Source organism: Bos grunniens, chromosome 1, assembly GCF_055505025.1.
Source record: "Bos grunniens cultivar Pamir isolate PY7600 chromosome 1, Bosgru_T2T1.0, whole genome shotgun sequence".
NCBI classification, from domain to species: Eukaryota; Metazoa; Chordata; class Mammalia; order Artiodactyla; family Bovidae; genus Bos; species Bos grunniens.
The window spans coordinates 51,182,288-51,203,344 of record NC_141165.1 but is presented as its reverse complement, the minus strand read 5'-3'; the positions used below and the strand labels follow the sequence as shown (position 1 = coordinate 51,203,344).

At 43.9% G+C, this 21,057-nt stretch overlaps 1 protein-coding gene and 1 pseudogene across 1 annotated transcript; both read right to left on the bottom strand.

The window, feature by feature from the left end:
* Nucleotides 1-587: 587 nt before the first annotated feature.
* On the bottom strand, nt 588-1,832 carry LOC147379437 (uncharacterized). Its single transcript, XM_086415172.1, is given in 7 exon segments — nt 588-777; nt 779-939; nt 941-1,233; nt 1,236-1,405; nt 1,407-1,458; nt 1,461-1,604; nt 1,784-1,832. Coding segments are annotated over 7 exon segments (1,059 nt in total).
* A 1,219-nt stretch (nt 1,833-3,051) lies between these two features.
* LOC147379436 (uncharacterized) lies at nt 3,052-20,697 on the bottom strand (annotated as a pseudogene).
* Nucleotides 20,698-21,057: the final 360 nt, after the last annotated feature.

Genomic DNA, 21,057 nt, shown 5'->3' with positions numbered 1-21,057 from the left:
ACATCAACATGCATTAGCCATAGGTATACATATGTCTCCTCCCTCCTGAACCTCCCTCCTGCCTTCCACCCCATCCCATCCCTGCAGGTTGTCACAGAGCCTCAGTTTGTGTTCCCTGAGTCATACAGCAAATTTCCACTGGCTATCTATTTTGATGCAGGCAGTTTTAAAGTCTTTATTGATTTTTTTGCATTATGGCTTCTGTTCTTTTATGGAGTTTTTTGTTTGTTTGTTTGTTTGGTCACAAAGTATGTGAGATCCTAGCTCCACAAATACGGATTGAACCCGCACCTCCTGCATGGGAAGGCATAACTACTGGACCACCATGAAAGTCCCAAGAAGCAAAAATTTTGCTAGTGGGTCACTACGGGTCATAATGAGTAGGTGCAGTCATGTTTGACTCTTGTGACCCTATGGACTGTAGCCCACCAGGCTCCTCTGCCCATGGGATTCTCCAGGCAAGAATACTAGAGTGGGTAGCGATTCCCTTCTCCAGAGGATCTTCCCAACCCAGGGATCGAACCAGGGTCTCCTGCATTACAGGCAGAAAGCCCACACAAGAGCCACTTCCATTTCCACCCCTTGATTCATGAATCACAGTTTTGGGAGACACAGCAACAAATAAGTGCATTCAGGGCATTCACAGCCTTCTGGAGAAACCTGACCCAGTCCTGCAAGGTACTGTCATCTACTGGATGCTGTAACTGATTCTTCAAAAGGACATCCCACCATTCCATCAAGCCAGCTGCTTCAGAACAGTGGAAAACAGGTAAGGCAGTGAATTCCGTGAGCATGGGACCACTGACACACTTCTTTTGCTGTGAGGTGAGTTCCTTGATCAGAAACAGTGCTGTGTAGGCTGCCATGATGGTTGATAAGGTGTCCTATAAGTAAGATGGCAGTTCTGGTAGAAGTATTGTGTGCAGAGAAGGCAAGTCTTATGTCTAGAGAACAGATCTATTCCAAGAACAAGATACTGCCCCTTCCATAATGGAAGTGATCCAATGTAATCAACCTGCTGGCAGGTAGTTGGCTGATCACCTTGGGGGACAGTGCCCTATCTAGGACTCACTATTGGTCTCTGCTGCCAGATTGGATACTCAGCAGTGGCCATAGCCAGGTCAGCCTGGTTGAGGTGAAGTCCATGTTGTTCAGCCTGTGCATAACTTCCATCCTTGGCACTATAGCCACTTTGCTCACAAGCCCACTGAGTGATGATGAGGGTAGCTGGGAAAGATGCTGACTGGCTTCCACAGAAAGGGTCATCCTACCCACTTGATCATTAAAATCCTCCTCTGCTTAGGTTACCCTAGGGTGAGCATTCATATGGGACTTGAAATATCTTCATGTTTTCAGTTATTCAGAGACATCTATCTATATACCTCTTCCCCAGATTTCCTTGTGACCAATCACGTTCCTTCTGAGTCCCTGACCATCCAGAAAAACCACTGGCCGCAGCCATGAATCAGTACATAATCACATGCCTGGCCATTTCTCCTTCCAAGCAAAGTGAACAATGGCACAGTGCTCAAAGTTCTGTCCACTGGAAGTGTTTCCCTTCAGCTTCAGGGATGTCCCAGAAAGGGGCTGTGGCCTGCAGCAGGCTACATTCCAGTGATGTATACATATTGTGTAGAACCATCTGTAAATCTAAGTCTTCCTCTGCCGAGTGATCAATCATAGAGAACTCTCCATGAGGCGATAGGTACAGGTGAGGAGAGAGAAGGAAGTGTAGCAGAAATGGGGACCGTGGGCACTTGGGCCACTTCTTCATGTAACTTACTTGTACCCTCAGGGCCTACTTGGGTCCATCCCATGTATACCACTTCCATTTCGTGATGGAGTGCTGCTGTACAAGCCTAAATTTAAGGCTTGGTGGGTCAGATCACACCTAGTTTGTGATGAGCATCTTAGGTCTTATGGTAACTTGGTGGTGTATGGTCAAGCATTCAGTCCCTACTAAGGCCTAGTATCAGGCCAAGAGCTATTTCTCAAAAGAAGAGTAGTTTTCCACAGAGGTTGCTGCAAAATCCTAAATGTCTGCTCAGTGGCTCACCTTTAGGGGCTTCCCTGGTGGCTCAGATGATAAAGGATCTGCCTGCAATGCAGGAGACCGGGTTAAATCCCTGGATTGGGAAGATCCCCTGGAGAAGGGAATGGCTACCCACTCCAGTATTCTTGCCTGGGAAATTCCATGGACAGAGGAGCCTGATGGGCTACCGTCCATGGGGTCACAAAAAGTCAAACATGACTGAGTGATCAACACTTTTACTTTCTTTAGGGACCTTCCAAAGGCTTCAAATCACACCCTCATCTGGCACTGACGCTTCAGAAACGTTGGATCTGCTGGATCTTGTGACCCAAAGATCAGAGCAGCTTGTACATCAGCCTAGACCAGTTGCAGAGTCTTCTCTTTTTTTGAATCCACTTAAAACTGGCCGGTTTTCAGGTCAGTAAGAAATGGGCTGGAGTAATTCACCTAAATAAGGATTATGTTGCCTCTGAGATCCAAGGAGGCCCACTAGGCATTATGTTTCTGTCTTGGTTTTAGGAGGCGCCAAATGCAACATCTTATCCTTCACATTAGAAAGGATACCCTGACATGCCCTATGCTACTAGACTTCCACAAATGTCCCTGAATTTAAAGGGCCTCTAAATTTCTGTTACATTTATTTATCACCTTCTGACATGCAAATGTCTTGCCAATAAGTCTAGAGTACCTGCTAGTTCTTGCTCACTATGTCAAAGCAGCATAATGTCTTCAATGTAATGCAACAGTGTGACATCTTCTGGATTTCCCAAGTGGTGCAAGTGGTAAAGCATCTGCCTGCCAATGCAGGAGATTCAGGAGATGTGGGTTCTATTCCTGGGTCAGGAAGATCCCCTGGAGAAGGAAATTGCAACCCACTCCAGTATTCTCGCCTAGAAAATTTCATGGATGGAGGAGCCTGGTGGGCTACGGTCCATGGGGTCACAAAGAGTCAGACACTGACTGAGCATGCACGCACGTGACATCTTGTAGAAGGGAAAGGCAGTCAAGATTCCTAAGACCTAAACTAAGACACGGGTGAAAGAGTTGATACACCCCTGACACAGGACAGTGAAGATGTATTACTGGCCTTGCCAGCTGAAAGCAAACTGTTTCTGGTGGTCTTTACTAACAAGTTAAGAGGAAAACATTTACCAGATGAGTTGCTGCATACCAGGTAGTAGGGGAGGTTCTAATTTGCTCAAGCAGTGAAAACACATCTGGTACAGCAGCTGCAATTGGAATTACGATCGCATTAAGCTTGCGATAGTCCACTGTCCTTCTCCAAGGTCCATATGTCTTCTGCACAGGCCAGATAGGTGAGCTGAATGGGGACATAGTGGAAATCACCAATGTGCATCTTTCAAGTCCTTGATGATGACACTGATCTCTGCTGTTCCTCCAGGAATGTGGTGTTGCTCCACTGTTTTCCTAGGTGGAGTTCTAGTGGGTTCCGTTTGGCCTTTTCCACCATCACAGCCCTCACTGCAACAGGTCGAGGAACCAATGTGGTGCTTCTGCCAACTGCTAAGTACATTTACTCTGATTATGTTGACAAGAGGGCTTCCCGGTTGGCACGGTGGTAAAGAACTCACCTGCCAATGCAAGAGATATAAGAAATGCAGGTTCAATCCCTGGGTTGGAAAGATCCCCTGGAAGAGGGCATGGCAACCCACTCCAGTATTCTTACCTGGAGAATCTCATGGACAGAGGAACCTGCTGGACTACAGTCCTTAGTGTCACAAAGACTTGGACACGACTGAAGCAACTTAGCATGCACTTGTTTTCTAGAACTGGAGAAATAACCACAGGGTGGATCTGGGGACTCACTGGGCCCACTGTGAGATGGACCTGAGCTAAAACTCCACTGGCCACATCACTTCTGTAAGTCCCCTACTCTGACTAGTTGACCTCAGGGACATTTGGATCTCCTGGAATTAGGGTCAATGAAGGGCTAGTTGTCCCTGAAAGGTCTAATTATTTTCTTTTCCCCAATGCACAGTTTCCCTGGTAAAGGCCACACGTCCCTCAAGGAAGGCTAGGAGAAAAATCAACAGTACAAATGTTTAACAGTGTCCAAGGGCAACTGGTCTCCCCTTTATTCAAGGGGTTCTGGGTCTGTAAGCTGGTTCAAGTCTGAGAATTGATTAATGGGCTATTACTCCCCATTTTTATGATTCAGATTTTACTTTCTTTAACTTGACCTAGCATTTTTCTGTTTATACAGATCAAGTAAGCATTCAGTAGGCTTCCAATCTATTTCCTATGAGATTTCTGGATGGCATCGCTGACTCGATGGACGTGAGTCTCAGTGAACTCCGGGAGTTGGTGATGGACAGGGAGGCCTAGCGCGCTGCGATTCATGGGGTCGCAAACAGTCGGACACGACTGAGCGACTGATCTGATCTGATCTGACTTCTTATCTACTTTCAGGAACACTGGTGTCAATGCCATAGGTCTGGGGGAGTCAGACTCTTCTGATTGCTGCTTTGACTCTGCTGTCCATCACCTGACCTTTGGTGATTGAATGTAGCCATTTGGCCCTTGCCATCCACAGATCCTACCGCACTTAGGTTTTCCAATTCAATGACTATAGTCCCGACTGTAAGGTCTGGTATGTAGAGAAGAGCAGTCACGGAACTCTTAAGAATGCTGGGGCTCCTCTCACAAATTTATTTCTCACAGTAGAGGTGACTGGTATATCTTTTGGACCCTCCAGTGTGGGTAAGTAGATCTTAAAGGACAAATTCAACCTAATATTGCAAATTCCCTAAGCTTTTGAATCCCTCCCCCTACATTAAACCAAGGCATGTCTACTATTTCTAAATTCTAATTTGCTCCCCATGGGCCACTTTTTGGTCCATGTTTCAGCCAACAACCAAACAAACCACTTGAGCCCTTCCTGACTCCTCAAGCTGCAATATTCAATGCAGCATCTCTGCTTAGAAAGCCCATATCAATCCACTGGCTCCATCCAACTTCACGTTCCTTCCATCACTATCCCACACCTCAATATCCATTCCCACACATATTCTCCAGATTTCTTTCTGTATAAATTATAAAATTCAAAGTAGTTCTTCTGGAGTAGAGCACACCTCCTCATGAGTCTTACCCTGTATTTCTCTGTTAAAGCTGCTGGGACTTGAGTCTAGTTATAGGTCTCAAGGGCTTTCCTGGTGGCTCAGACAGTAAAGAACCTGCCTGCAATGCAGGGGATGCAGATTCGATCCTTGGGTCAGGAAAATCCCCTGGAGAAGGAAATGGCAACCTACTCCAGTATTTCTGCCTAGAGAATTCCATGGACAGAGGAGCCTGGCGGACTACAGTCCATGGGGTCACAAAGAGTCAGATATGACTGAGCGACTAACACTTTCACTTTCATAGGTCTAGAAGCAGAGAGGGTTGAATTATGGAGAGAACCAGCACTGTCATATTTGGCAATTGCCTCAGGGGAGGCCATTACAGTTTCTTCAGACTAGAGGAATCCCCTCAGATAGAGATGGACAGACTGCTACCAGTGAGGGTAGGGAAGCCACTTTTTTTTTTCCTTTTGGCCTTGTGGCATGAGAGATATTAGTTCCCTGACCAGGGATCAAATTTGTGCTCCCTGCAGTGAAAGTGCAGAGTCTTAACCACTGGACCACAAGGGAAATCCCAGGAAAGCCACTTCCAAATGGCCACATTCAACCACCAAAGGTCAGGTGATGGAGAGCCTGCATTCATTCAGGGTGGGGTGGCCTCTTCCACTGGCAAAAATGACATTAGAATTTAGGTGCTCAGTGTCTCCAGCTTCACCAGGGTCTTACCACATGTCCCCATTACAGCTTACAAGATTCTCACCCAGTCAACATCTTCACTGTAATAAGGGACTCCTACCACGACTGGGAGTTTAACTTGTGCTGTCATCCAGCCAATCACAAGAAAAGATTCTCTATTTAAACAACCTCAGCCCTGAAGCTACAGTAGCGAAGGGTCCATCAGGACACTCAGAAATTTTCAGGTCATGCTGTGTGGTGCTTGTGTTGAGAATCTGAATCCCTGAACTCAAACTTTTCCTTCACCACTTAGTCTAGAGGCATGAGGACCAACCCGCCAATCTCACTATATTTGTTAGCTTTCCAACGATGTTTTGAAAGTATCATATTCACAGTCACTCAGTTCTCTGATTCTCATAAGTTGTTGATTAAGAGTATGCAATGGAGATATTTTCCATATCTCTATTGCCAGATCATGCCATGGACTATAAGTGCTCTCTTTACTACTGGAAATAGTCATTAGTGTCTTTTAATCTAATCATGTGAGACAGTCAAGTCCAGAAATCCCAGAACCCAATTAAGAAAACCTCCTTAACATTCTGTTCCTCTAGAGCCACTCTCAGTACCTAAATCTACACTAATCTGGGTTCTCCAGTGAAATAGGACTACCAAGTACAGCATGGCCCAGTCAAGCTGAGGCATAAAATTAGCCATCACATGTACTCATGCATAATAAATTATTCCAAAACATAGCAGCTTAAAAGAGCAAACATTTATTGTCTCACTGCTGTACATCAGGAATCAGGTAACAGCTTAGACTGTCTTAGGAGGCTGCAGTCAAGGTGTTGGCCACAGCTAGTGTTATCTCAGGGCTTGAGTGGGAGTGGATCTGCTTCTAGCTCACTCTTGTTTTCAAATCTCAGGTCCCACCTAACTGTTATCCAGAGATTAATATATATATATATATATATATATATATTTTGGCAACATAGGACTAGTCCCAACATGGCAGCTTACATCCCACAGAGCAAGGGCTCAGAGAGAAAGAACAAAACAGAATCCAGTCTCTCTGTAACCTAATCTTGGAAGTAACATATTATTGCTTTTGCCTTATTCTATTGGTTAGAAGCAATTCACTAAGTCTAGCCTACTCATTTGCATGCATATATGCTAAGTTGCTTTAGTCGTGTCCAACACTTTGAGATCCTATGGACTGTAGCCAGCCAGACTCCTTTGTCCACGGGATTCTCCAGGCAAAAATACTGGAATGGACTGCCATGCCCTTCTCCAGGGGATCTTCCCGACCTAGGGATTGAACCTTCATCCCTTACATCTCCTGCATTGGCAGGTGGATTCTTTACCACTGAGCCACCAGGGAAGCCCAGCCTACTCATTTATGTATATGTAAAAATCTAGCTCTAAAATAGCTTGTGTGTGGAAAGGAACTGGAAAGCTACAGAGCAGCCCAACATGGGTGGTTGGTTCTTCCCGGAAAGGTAGTGGAATTCTGGTATAGGGGAAGGCCAGGTGAGATGGGGATGCAAGGGAAGAAATGGTGTTAAGAAGGGCTTTCACATTTTCATTTTATTTGCATTGTTTGAATTGTTTTACCAGAATATATTAAACTATTATATGTGTAATTGAAAATAAATACAAATCTAGAAAAATCTTCACTGAAGTCAATAAAACACTTCTATTTGCTGTTGAAGGAAAAAAAATTTTAAGGACTGAAATGTCATAATGACTGAAATGCTCTTATATTGAAAGAAGCACTTTAAGAATATCTGCAGCTTACCTCATGAGCTATATGCAAAGGTGCAATAAAGCAGGGACCTTTTAGTTTGGAATTGATTTTCCTAAGTTGACTGGAACTCTGGTAGTGGCTTTTAATTGTTTTTTGATTAAATATAACTGCAAGTATCTACTTACGTTGTCAGTGGGGAACCCGGAGGGCAAAGGGCAAGTGTTAAATAGACTTGTTCACAAGCTAATTTTTGAAAATGATTTTTTTTGCCTACTACTAAGACGGAATCTAATTTTTCCATGAGAGGCCATTATGCTAACAATGATAAAGCTATATGACACCTTTTGAATTTTTAATATGTGCCAGGCTCTGTGCTAAGAGCTTTTCATACATTATCTCATTTAATCCTGACACCCCTATGCAGAATGCACTATAACTGCCCTCTTTTTCAGGCTAGGAGAGGCTCAAGGTCACACAAGAGTAAGTAGTTAATATGGAGCTCTGTTCAATGTTATGTGGCAGCCAGGATGGGAGAGGAGTTTGGGGGAAAATGGATACATGTATATGTATGCTGAGTCCCTTCGCTGTTCATTTTAAGCTATTATAACATTGTTTGTTAATCAGCTATACCCCAATACAAAATTTAAAGTTTTTTAAAAAAAATTATGATGTGAAAAAAGAAAAAAGTGATTAAGCTGTGGTTCAGAGGTCTTTGTTTTATCACTTCCCCGTGAGAAATGAGGCCCATCTCTGACGCTGAGAACAGCAGCACGCTGCCTGGCACGTGCGCGCGCTCAGTCTTTCCACTCGTGCCCGACTCTTTGCAACCCTTTGGGTGGTAGCCCACCAGGCTCCTCTGTCCATGGGATTCTCCAGGCAAGAATACTGGAGTGCAGTGCACTTCCTCCTCCTGAGGATCTTCCCCACTCAGGGATCGAACCCAAGTCCTTTGCATCTCCTGCATTAGCAGGCAGATTCTCTACCACTGTGCAACCTGGGAAACCCCACTGGCTGGCAGAAAATGTAAAAGTGACGATGAAATTAAATGACAACTCTTTCCTTCTGCTGTTCTCCAGAGGACTTGCCTGACCAGGATTTGATCTCAAAATTTGGGGCCCAGCTCTTCCTAGATGGTGGATCTAGTCTTACTCAGGTCATGTGTCTGGGCCCAGGAGAGAGGTCAGTTGTGGAGTACACACTTCATACTATTATGTGAGAGATTCCTCAGGCACCAAATAAGGAGATGAATGTTTTCTTCCATCAAGACCAATGTTTTCTTCCTCCAACCAAGACCAGGAGGAAAAAAGGCAGCCTCACACAAATAAATCAAACATGTCTTATCCACTAGGGTCGGGGGGAGGTATGTGCCTGGCAAGCAGGATTATAAGGACATTGTCGTACAGCATAAGTGCCTCATTACACAATTGAGAAATCCAGGGGCCAGACAGGAAAGTGATTCATGGACTTTCTACCAACAAGGGTATAGCTGGTAGTAGAGGCCAGATCTCCTGGCTTCTGGCTCAGTGCTCTTTTTCTATCATATGCCAAGATGAAGACCTCACATCCTTCCAGCTGAGATATGTGATGGGGTTAACAAAAGTGTAAATAAACTGCAGGTAATCAGGCAGAGGCTGGAAACACAAAGAACACAAAGAACAGGAAATCATTTAGGAGCACAGAGATCCAAATGAGAGCACCTCATCACAGCCAGAAACGCAGGAGAGGGTCTCCAGCAAGCTGTGCCTGCTGGGGTCAGGACCACAGTGTGAAGCAGTGAGAATGCACCAGCTGGCATAGGCTGAAAGCCAAAGGGCAGGTGGCAAGACATGGAAAGGGCTTCAGTGAAGAGATTCAGTTCTTGGAAAGCTATTCCAGGCCTGGAGAAAGAAACAGACAAGGAGTGAGTCAGTGGGGACCAAACCTCTTATGGAAAATGCCCTGGGCTCTGTTAACTTAATGTCACTGGTGAGTCAGCACTATAGCTGAGATGGTAACCCAGGTTGAGTCCTGGAAATCTGATGAAAAAGTTTTGACTCTGGGATGCAGTAGAGGTCAAAAACTGAAATGCCTTCAGTAGCTGGAGGGATAATGAAAATAAATTACATGAGCAGGGTGAAGTGAAGCCTTTGCCCCATTACCTCTTTTCATCCCTCTCAAACCAGTTTTCTAAAAGATCGTCAACAGTAAGGAATGGGTCACTTAAGGCAGAAATTTGATTTTTCATATGGTTCATCAAATGTGTTATATTCAAGTTCCAGAGGATAGCAAGGAGAGATAAGAAAGCCTTCCTAAGTGAACAATGCAAAGAAATAGAGGAAAACAATAGAATGGGAAAAATAAGACATCTCTTCAAGAAAATTAGAGATAACAACACAACATTCCATGCAAGATCGGCACAACAAAGGACAGAAACGGTATGGACCTAACAGATGCAGAAGACATTAAGAAGAGGTGACAAGAATATAAAGAAGAACTGTGCAGAAAAGATCTTAGTGACCCAGATAACCATGATGGTGTGATCACTCACCTAAAGCCAGACATCTTGGAGTGCAAAGTCAAATGGGCCTTAGGAAGCATCAGTTCAGTTCAGTTCAGTCGCTCAGTCGTGTCCGACTCTGCGACGCCATGAATCACAGCATGCCAGGCCTCCCTGTCCATCACCAACTCCAGGAGTTCACTCAAACTCATGTCCATCGAGTTGGTGATGCCATCCAGCCATCTCATCCTCTGTCGTCCCCTTCTCCTCCCAGCATCAGGGTCTTTTCCAATGAGTCAACTCTTCGCATGAGGTGGCCAAAGGATTGGAGTTCAGCTTCAACATCAGTCCTTCCAATGAACACCCAGGACTGATTTCCTTTAGGATGGACTGGTTGGAACTCCTTGCAGTCCAAGGGACTCTCAAGAGTCTTCTCCAACACCACAGTTCAAAAGCATCAATTCCCCTGCACTCAGCTTTCTTTATAGTCCAACTCTCACATCCATACATGACCACTGGAAAAACCATAGCCTTGACTAGATGAACCTTTGTTGGCAAAGTAATGTCTCTGCTTTTCAATATGCTATCTAGGTTGGTCATAACTTTCCTTTCAAGGAGTAAGCGTCTTTTAATTTCATGGCTGCAGTCACCATCTGCAGTGATTTTGGAGCCCAGAAAAATAGTCAGCCATTGTTTCCACTGTTTCCCCATCTAGTTGCCATGAAATGATGGGACCAGATGCCATGATCTTCATTTTCTGAATGTTGAGCTTTAAGCCAACTTTTCACTCTCCTCTTTCATTTTCATCAAGAGGCTCTTCAGTTCTTCTTCACTTTCTGCCATAAGGGTGGTGTCATCTGCATATCTGAGATTATTGAGATTTCTCCTGGCAATCTTGATTCCAGCTTGTGCTTCTTCCAGCCCAGCGTTTCTCATGAGGTACTCTGCATATAAGTTAAATAAGCAGGGTGACAATATGCAGCCTTGACGTACTCCTTTTCCTATTTGGAACCAGTCTGTTGTTCCATGTCCAGTTCTAACTGTTGCTTCCTGACCTGCATACAGATTTCTCAAGAGGCAGGTTAGGTGGTCTGGTATTCCTATATCTTTCAGAATTTTTCACAGTTTATTGTGATCCACACAGTCAAAGGCTTTGGCATAGTCAATAAAGCAGAAATAGATGTTTTTCTGGAACTCTCTTGCTTTTTCCATGATCCAGCAGATGTTGGCAATTTGATCTCTGCTTTCTCTGCCTTTTCTAAAACCAGCTTAAACGTCTGGAAGTTCACGGTTCACATATTGCTGAAGCTTGGCTTGGAGAATTTTGAGCATTACTTTACTAGCATGTGACATGAGTGCAATTGTGCAGTAGTTTGAGCATTCTTTGGCATTGCCTTTCTTTGGGATTGGAATGAAAACTGACCTTTTCCAGTCCTGTGGCCACTGCTGAGTTTTCCAATTTGCTGGCATATTGAGTGCAGCACTTTCACAGCATCATCTTTCAGGATTTGAAATAGCTCAACTGGAATTCCATCACCTCCACTAGCTTTGTTCGTAGTGATGCTTTCTAAGGCCCACTTGACTTCACATTCCAGGATGTCTGTCTCTAGGTGAGTGATCACACCATCATGATTATCTGTGTATTCTTGCCACCTCTTCTTAATATCTTCTGCTTCTGATAAGTCCATACCATTTCTGTCCTTTATTGAGCCCATCTTTGCATGAAATGTTCCCTTGGAATCTCTAATTTTCTTGAAGAGATCTCTGCTGCTGCTGCTGCTAAGTAGCTTCAGTCATGTCCGACTCTGTGTGATCACATAGATGGCAGCCCACCAGGCTCCCCCATCCCTGGGATTCTCCAGGCAAGAACACTGGAGTGGGTTGCCATTTCCTTCTCCAATGCATGAAAGTGAAAAGTGAAAGTGAAGTCACTCAGTCATGTCCGACTCTTCCCTACCCCATGGACTGCAGCCTACCAGGCTCCTCCAGCCATGGGATTTTCCAGGCAAGAGTACTGGAGTGGGTTGCCATTGCCGGGTCTTCCCCATTATATTGTTTTCCTCTATTTCTCTGCATTGATCGCTGAGGAAGGCTTTCTTATCTCTCCTTGCTATTCTTTGGAACTCTGCATTCAGATGCTTATATCTTTCCTTTTCTCCTTTGCTTTTTGCTTCTCTTCTTTTTACAGCTATTTGTAAGGTCTCTCCAGACAGCCATTTTGCTTTTTTGCATTTCTTTTCCATGGGGATGGTCTTGATCCCTGTCTCCTGTACAATGTCACGAACCTCTGTCCATAGTTCATCAGGGACTCTATCTATCAGGTCTAGTCCCTTAAATCTATTTCTCACTTCCACTGTATAATCATAAGGGATTTGATTTAGGTCATACCTGAATGGTTTAGTGGTTTTCCCCACTTTCTTCAATGTAAGTCTGAATTTGGCAATAAGGAGTTCATGATCTGAGCCACAGTCAGCTCCCAGTCTTGTTTCTGCTGACTGTATATAGCTTCTCCATCACTATGACACAAAGCTAGTGGAGGTGATGGAATTCCAATTGAACTTTTTCAAATCCTAAAAGATGCTGTGAAAGAGCTGCACTCAATATGCCAGCAAATTTGGAAAACTCTTCAGTAGCCACAGGACTGGAAAAGGTCAGTTTTCATTCCAATCCCAAGGAAGGGCAGTGCCAAAGAATGTGCAAACTATCATACAATTGCACTCATTTCACATGCTAGGAAAGTAATGCTCAAAATCCTTCAAGCCAGATCTCAACAGTATGTGAACTGAGAACTTCCAGGTGTATAAGCTGGATTTAGAAAAGGCAGAGGAACCAGAGATCAAATTGCCAACATCCATCAGATCATAGAAAAAGCAAGGGAATTTCAGAAAAACATTTATTTCTGCTTCATTGACTACACTAAAGCCTTTGTGTGGATTACAACAAACTGTGGAAAATCCTTAAAGTGATGGGAATACCAGACCTTCTTACCTGCCTCCTGAGAAATCTGTGTGCAGGTCAAGAAGCAACAGTTAAAACCAGACATGGAATGGACTGGTTAAAAATTAGAAAAGGAGTATGTCAAGGCTGTATATTGTCACCCTACTTATTTAACTTATATGCAGAGTACATTATGTGAAATGCCAGGCTGGATGAAGCACAAGCTCGGATCAAGATTGCTGGGAGAAATATCAACAGCCTCAGATACGCAGACGATACCACCTTAATGGCAGAAAGCAAAGAGGAACTAAAGAGCCTCTTCATGAGGGTGAAAGAGGAGCATGAGAAAGCTGGTTTAAAACTCAACATTCAAAAATCAAAGATCATGGCATCCAGTCCCATCACTTCATGGCAAATAGAAGGGGAAAAACAGAAGCTGTGACAGATTTTCTTTTCTTGGGCTTCAAAACACTGCAGATGGTGACTGCAGCCATGAAATTAAAAGATACTTGCTCCTTGGAAGGAAAACTATGACAAACCTCGGCAGTGTATTAAATAGCAGAGACATCACTATGCCAACAAAGGTCCATACAGTCAAAGCTATGGTTTTTCTAATAATCATGTATGGATGTGAGAGTTGGACTATAAAGAAGGCTGAGAGCCAAAGAACTGATGCTTTTGAATTCTGCTGGAGAAGACTCTTGAGAGTCCCTTGGACTGCAAGGAGATCAAACAAGTCAATCCTAAAGGAAATCAACCTGGAATATTCATTGGAAGCACTGGTGCTGAAGCTGAAGTTCCAATACTTTGGCCACCTGATGCAAAGAGCCAACTTGCTGGGAAAGGCCCTGATGCTGGGAAAGATTGAAGGCTTTTTGGAGAACAGGGCAGCAGAGAATGAGATGGTTAGATAGCATCACTGACTCAATGCACATGTCTGAGCAAACTCTGGGAGCTAGTGAAGGACAGGGAAGCCTGGCATGCTGTAGTCTGCTGCTGCTGCTAAGTCGTTTCAGTCGTGTCCGACCCTGTGTGACCCCATAGACGGCAGCCCACCAGGCTCCCCCGTCCCAGGGATTCTCCAGGCAAGAACACTGGAGTGGGTTGCCATTTCCTTCTCCAATGTATGAAAGTGAAAAGTGAAAGTGAAGTCGCTCAGTCGTGTCCGACTCTTTGCGACCCCATGGACCACAGCCCACCAGGCTCCTCCGTCTATGGGATTTTCCAGGCAAGAGTACTGGAGTGGGGTGCCATTGCCTTCTCCTGTGCTGTAGTCTATGGAGTTGCAAAGAGTCGGACACAATTTAGCAACTGAACAGCAACAACTTTTCTTTAGGCAAATTAGATTAAAGCTCTTTTACAAATTAACTTCAATAATATTATCCAAAGACAAACTCACATACTGAGACATACATACGTCCAGACAGACACAGTGAGATATCTAGCTTTATTTTCTAAACTTAGTCATGAATCTGATATCACAATATAAAACTTACTAATTGTAAATAACAGTTGGAATAAGAAAATTTTAAAATGTTTCATTCCCTTTTTTTTCTCCTCATTTTCAGAAATTAGAGATGGTACAGATACAATAAGTGCTCCAGAGAGCTCTGGTCTCAAGGTATAGGAAGCAAAAATCAGGTTCTCCTAAGAGGAGTTATTCCCTCAGGGAAAGAATTCTAAAGAGATATTTTTTCTTTCAAGTTTTCTCTACTGTTTGGGTGTTAAACTGATTAGGGGCCAGTTAACCTTCTACTCAACATTCAATAAACTAAGATGATGGCATCCGGTCCTATCACTTTATGGCAAACAGATGGGGAAAAAATGGGAACAGTAACAGACTTTATTTTCTTGGGCTCCAAAATCACAAAGACTCAGACATGACTGAGTGACTGAATGACAAACCTTACTGGCATTGTGTAATTAATTGGCAGAAGTGAATATTCATAATTTTCATAGATACCCTTTTTTCTTTCTTTTTAATGGTTTTGAAAAGTTGGTCAGCCAGTATAACAAGGGCGTTTTGTGTATAACTCAGACCAACCTAAATTTTCTTTTTGACTAAAAGTAGCCAAATCCTTATCTAAGTCTTCTTTAAAGGCTGAATTAAGCAAAGCATCATTTCGGTGGTTAGAGAATGATTCAGGTGTCAAGCAAGAATATTGGTTACAAGTTTTTTCTTTCCGATCTCCCACAATAGTCTGGATTGATTCATCTGATCTTTCCTTGCATTGTTGAACCTTTGTCCGATTTACAGTTTTTGAAGAAACCTCTGGGATAGTTTCAAGTAATTTCTGAGCTAATTCTTTGCATTCATTGTGATCCTCTGGACTATGTGATTTAAAGTCCATTAAAGGGCTTTTCTTTCCTGCTTTCTCTCTTCATTCCCTTGCTTTGCTTTCAGAATGTAACAGCTGTATTAGTTGATACAGATCGGAAAACCTGGCTCATAGGACCAGATGGTTGACTCAAATTCTTTAGCAAATCCCAATGGACCCTCACTTGGCTCAGGAAATTCCTTAGCTAAGGCCCTAAGTTCTGTTTGGGTCCACGGTATATAGATAAACACTAAGGACGGTTCATTTCTCCCTGTAATAGGTTTCTCCTTAAAAGAGCTATAATCACTTCTGATTTTTTTTTTTTTAATCCTCTTTTGCTGGGGAAAAGGGAGCAGCAGGAAGCAGAAGAGTTGGAAGAGAAAAAGTCTGGGCCTGGTAGTTCAGATAGAAAAGGATACATGGGAAGAACAGAGGGAGAGGGAGAGGCAGTGCTGGCAGCCTTTTTTAGTTCTGATAGAGTTTCAAGCAATTTCTTGTTGGTTTCCTGCAAAGAAGTTACTCTATCATTTCCTCTTTTAGAAGCTTCTAGACACCAAAACATTCCATTCAGTCTCTTTGATGTTATGATTGGCTTTTATTTTTTTTTTCTAACTGTGCACACAAAAATATCCAAAAATATTTTGGAGTATCAAAAGAACCCCAATTTTGCCATTTTAGTTGAGATCCCCTTTAGTATAATTTCCAAGTTAAGTAGGTACTAAAAAGTTTTATAAGTACATAACCCTGGCTGGAGTGTTAGAAGCTGGTTTCTGATGCCCCTGGTGGCTCAGACGGTAAAGCGTCTGCCTACAGTGCGGGAGACGTGGGTTCAATCCCTGGGTCAGGAAGATCCTCTGGAGAAGGAAATGGCAACCCACTCCAGTATTCTTGCCTGGAAAATCTCATGGATGGAGGAGCCTGGTAGGCTACAGTCCATGGGGTCACAAAGAGTCGGACACAACTGAGCGACTTCACTTCACTTCTGATGCCCCTGGTTTCTGTGTTTGAGCGGCTCTATTTTCCATTTTTAGCTGAATCTGTCAGGGATAACAATCACTGGTGAAACTGTGTGGTGGGCCAGTGTGCCGCTTGTGAGCTTAACTCCTCCAGGAGTTGCCCCAGAGTCGTTCCAGCCCTCTTATGTGTTTCAGTTAGCTCCCTTCCACACTCTAAGATCACTGAGTGGCCAGTTCTTACCTGTGACACTTGGATGAGCAAGCATTTTAATTAATAAGTGTGGGGGTGGAGAGTCCCTTTGGGACCACCACATGGTATAAGGACTCAGCCTCTACCACTCCTATAAATTTCTCAGTCACCTGAGAAAACTGTAACTGGCCGGGAGGAGTCTTGTCCCTTTCCTTTGAAACAAAGTTCTCATGTAATATCTTCACTTTTATCCTGATGAATTTTAGGGAAATTTAGAGAAATCTGAGGGGGGGGGGATTCTGATGAGGAATTTTAGGGAAATCTGATGAGGGAAAGCTTCAGATCAGCCTCTCACCTAACTACTCAGCACAGCCCACTCTGACTCCTATAACTAAGCAACCTCGGTATCTTTCAACCGAGCCCCACTCAGTGTCTAGACGATGAGTGGGTCCACCCCCATATCTTTCAACTGCCCTGCTCCAGTATCTTTCAACCGAGAGGGGGCAGGTAACCTGCTCCACCACTAAAAAAAACTCAGGATCATCAACCAAAACAGGAGATCTGAGAACAGGGAACACTTACCCAAGTTTGTCTAGACTCCCCAAAGAGGAAGATGGGCACAAGGGGTCACTGCTGGTACTAGGAACTGCAGGTTCCTCAAACAGTTCAGGCCAAGGAGAGAAGTCCACTCTGGGTCGCTTTGTCAGCTGCCGTAACTGTTGACTTTAAAAAGATGCACAAATGTGAGAATTGCAAATTAAGTTTTATTTAGGACTAGCTGAGGTGCTTTCTCCCCAGCTGCAGTCCTCATTTTGCCCCAAATAAAACTTAAATCCCAACTCTCACATTGTGCATCTTTTTTAAGTTGATAGATAGCTCTTAACCATTTATGTTGTGTGCTATGGCTATGTCATTCTTTTAAAGGCTGTGCCCTGCCCCATTCCCTTCTATTTCTATATGATAGTTGAGACTGGTGGAAACTGTGGCAAATAGAGAATCTTCCCATCTAAACAAGCAGCCAGCTATTCACTGCCAGCAACTATCTGATCTGTCAGAATTCAAACTCAGTACTGCTAGCTTTCCAGCTTCCCAACAGACACTAGAAATCAAGACTTTTTTGTGTAACCGCTTGAGTTTTATTACTGGCAACACATTCAGATAGTTTAAACCTGTACAGACACATGTTTTTTGTAATGTATAGTTCAGGCCGAGGAAGAAAAGGAAAGACGACCTCAATGTAGGTAGGTTACCTTTATTCAGGCAAGCCTAACGACCAGGCTGAGCTCGAAAGGGATGAGGGAGGCTTCATATTAAAAGGGAGGTTTGTGGAAGCAAACCTTTCCAAAGAAAGGTAATGCCAAAGAGTGCTCAAACTACCGCACAATTGCACTCATCTCACACGCTAGTAAAGTAATGCTCAAAATTCTCCAAGCCAGGCTTTGGCAATATGTGAACCATGAACTTCCAGATGTTCAAGCTGCTTTTAGAAAAAGCAGAGGAAACAGAGATCAAATTGCCAACATCTGCTGGATCATCAAAAAAGCAAGAGAGTTCCAGAAAAACATCTATTTCTGCTTTATTGACTATGCCAAAGCCTTTGACTGTGTGGATCACAATCAACTGTGGAAAATTCTGTAAGAGATGGGAATACCAGACCACCTGACCTGCCTCTTGAGAAACCTATATGCAGGTCAAGAAGCAACAGTTAGAACTGGACATGAAACAACAGACTGGTTCCAAATAGGAAAAGGAGTACGTCAAGGCGGTATATTGTCACCCTGCTTATTTAACTTATATGCAGAGTACATCATGAGAAACGCTGGGCTGGAAGAAACACAAACTGGAATCAAGATTGCTTGGAGAAATATCAATAACCTCAGATATGCAGATGACACCACCCTTATGGCAGAAAGTGAAGAAGAACTAAAAAGCCTCTTGATGAAAGTGAAAGAGGAGAGTGAAAAAGTTGGCTTAAAGCTCAACATTCAGAAAACAAAGATCATGGCATCCGGTCCCATCACTTCATGGGGAAATAGATGGGGAAACAGTGTCGGACTCTTTTTCAGATTTTTGGGGGCTTCAAAATCACTGCAGATGGTGACTGCAGCCATGAAATTAAAAGACACTTACTCCTTGGAAGAAAAGTGATGACCAACCTAGATAGCATATTGAAAAGCAGAGACATTACTTTGCTAACAAAGGTCCATCTAGTCAAGGCTATTGTTTTTCCAGTGGTCATGTATGGATGTGAGAGTTGGACTGTGAAGAAGGCTGAGCGCTGAAGAATTGATGCTTTTGAACTGTGGTGTTGGAGAAGACTCTTGAGAGTCCCTTGGACTGCAAGGAGATCCAACCAGTCCATTCTGAAGGAGATCAGCCCTGGGTGTTCTTTGGAAGGACTGATGCTACAGCTGAAATTCCAGTACTTTGGCCACCTCATGCGAAGAGTTGACTCATTGGAAAAGACTGTTGCTGGGAGGAATTAGGGGAAGGAGGAGAAGGGGACGACAGAGGATGAGATGGTTGGATGGCATCACCGACTCGATGGACGTGAGTTTGAGTGAACTCCAGGAGTTGGTGAAGGACAGGGAGGCCTGGCATGCTGTAATTCATGGGGTCGCAAAGAGTTGGACACCACTGAGCAACTGAACTGAACTGAACTGAACTTGTGGAAGCGATAAGGGAAATTAGTTAATCAGGTGGGACGTTTTGGGTATTCTTTAGTTGAGATGGCATTTGTAGTTGAACAGCGGGTGGAAGTTTTCTGGGCAGGGGGTGATAAGTCCCAGGTAGATGCAACATTCCTGGAGTATCAGGCAGGACCTGAAGTTCGATTTTGTTTTCCCTGAAGTCAGATGATTCAGCAAGGGCCTTTGAGACCATTGTTTTCTTTTCTAGGCCCAAAGACTCCTTCATTTTTATTTCAGAGCAGGAGCAGGAGGTGGGATGGAGTTTATATCTAAAGATCAAGAGAAACAGGCTCTGCTTCCCCAAGGACTCAGAGGCCAACTTTCAGCTTGAATGAAGCTGCAAATACAGCTTTAAATACAGCTGCAAATCCCTTATCTAAGTCTAAATCCTTATCCGTTGTGGCCAGACAGGATTTGGAACTCAGCAGCTTTCAGATTTACAGGGCCTTTGCCACAGAGCATAAAGAGAGAACTCTGGGGCAGTGCCCTACTGACAAACACATCCATTTTTCTGCAGCAAAGCATATAAATATTCAGAAATCAAGTGAGATAAACAGTATAAATAATTTCACATAAGTTCTAGTCAACTTTTGCCACCAAATGAGATTGTTTCAAACCTGTAAAAAAATATATTAAGTCTTCAAAGTCATTGGGATTTCAGAATTACTGATAGGAGATTGTGAACCTACTATAAGGAAGAGACACAACCATTGAGTAATGGCTACATACTCTATGAGTTAACAGACACAAAATATGTATGCCTGATGACCCCTACCCTTTGGCAAATTTGTTTATATCTTTATTAACTGGCCGTATCCCTGCTGTCTCCCCTTTGGTCCCAGGGGAAAGACAGTGCTTTCCCCCGAGCTGGGGCATATGCTTCTCTTAATCTTCCCATCGCACCTGAAACAGGCTGTCAGGGACGTTTAGCACAGGCAGTCATGTTCTTCCAGCTGCTCTTAGAAGTGTCTTCTCTCAGAGATGCCTCCCCCAGTGGGCCCTGCCTTAACTGCCTCCCTGTTGAGCTCCCAACTTTCTTTTCTTCCTCTTTTTTTGGCAGTACCATGCAGCTTGTTAGGATCAGGAATCGAATCTGGACCCCCAGCTCTCATCAGTGAAAGCTCCGAGTCCTAACCTCTGGACTATGGTAATTCCCAGCTCCCAACTATCTTAATGTAAACTTTCAACAAGGACCCAGACCAAGGAAAAAGTTCTCCTTCCTCTCTAGTTCCTGCCCCCTTCCATCCTCAGATTTTACTCCCCAGTAGTTTATAATTGTGACCCTATTATAAAACCTATATAAACCTATATTTAGACAGCTAAAGAATAATGGGTACACATTCCATTATTCAGGTAGAAGACTGGCAGTGGAATTTTGTTTCCCTTCAAAAGAATCCCCACCCTAACCCTCAGGTTATCCTGAACTCCACCCTCTCTCAGCCCTCAGGGAAATTACAACAGCTGGTATCAGCACAATCTGGGTTATGGAATCTCAGTGAGTGTATCCACAATCCACTCTGTGCTAACTAACCTGGATTCAGTGTAGGTCACTTCCTCCATGAAGTCCTGGAGGAAGATCAGGTGTATGTATCTCTCCTGCATCTTTAGGGGTTCTGCTCCTGCTTCACTGTATGTTACTCCACTAAGAATGTAGACACATCTCCAGTGATAACAACCAAGCAGTGCTGTGTTGCGTTTATTCACTCAGTCATAACCGACTCTTTGTGACCCCATGGACTGTAACCGCCAGCCTCCTTTGTCCATGGGGATTCTCCAGGCAAGAATACTGGAATGGGTTGCCATGCCCTCCTCCAGGGGATCTTCCCGACCCAGGGATTGAACCGGGCTGTCCTGCACTGCAGACAGACTCCTTACCAGCTGAGCTACCAGAGAAGCCCATAACCAAGCAGCACACAGGCTAAATCGAAACACGGAAAAGAATCCTTTCTCTGATGGAAGATA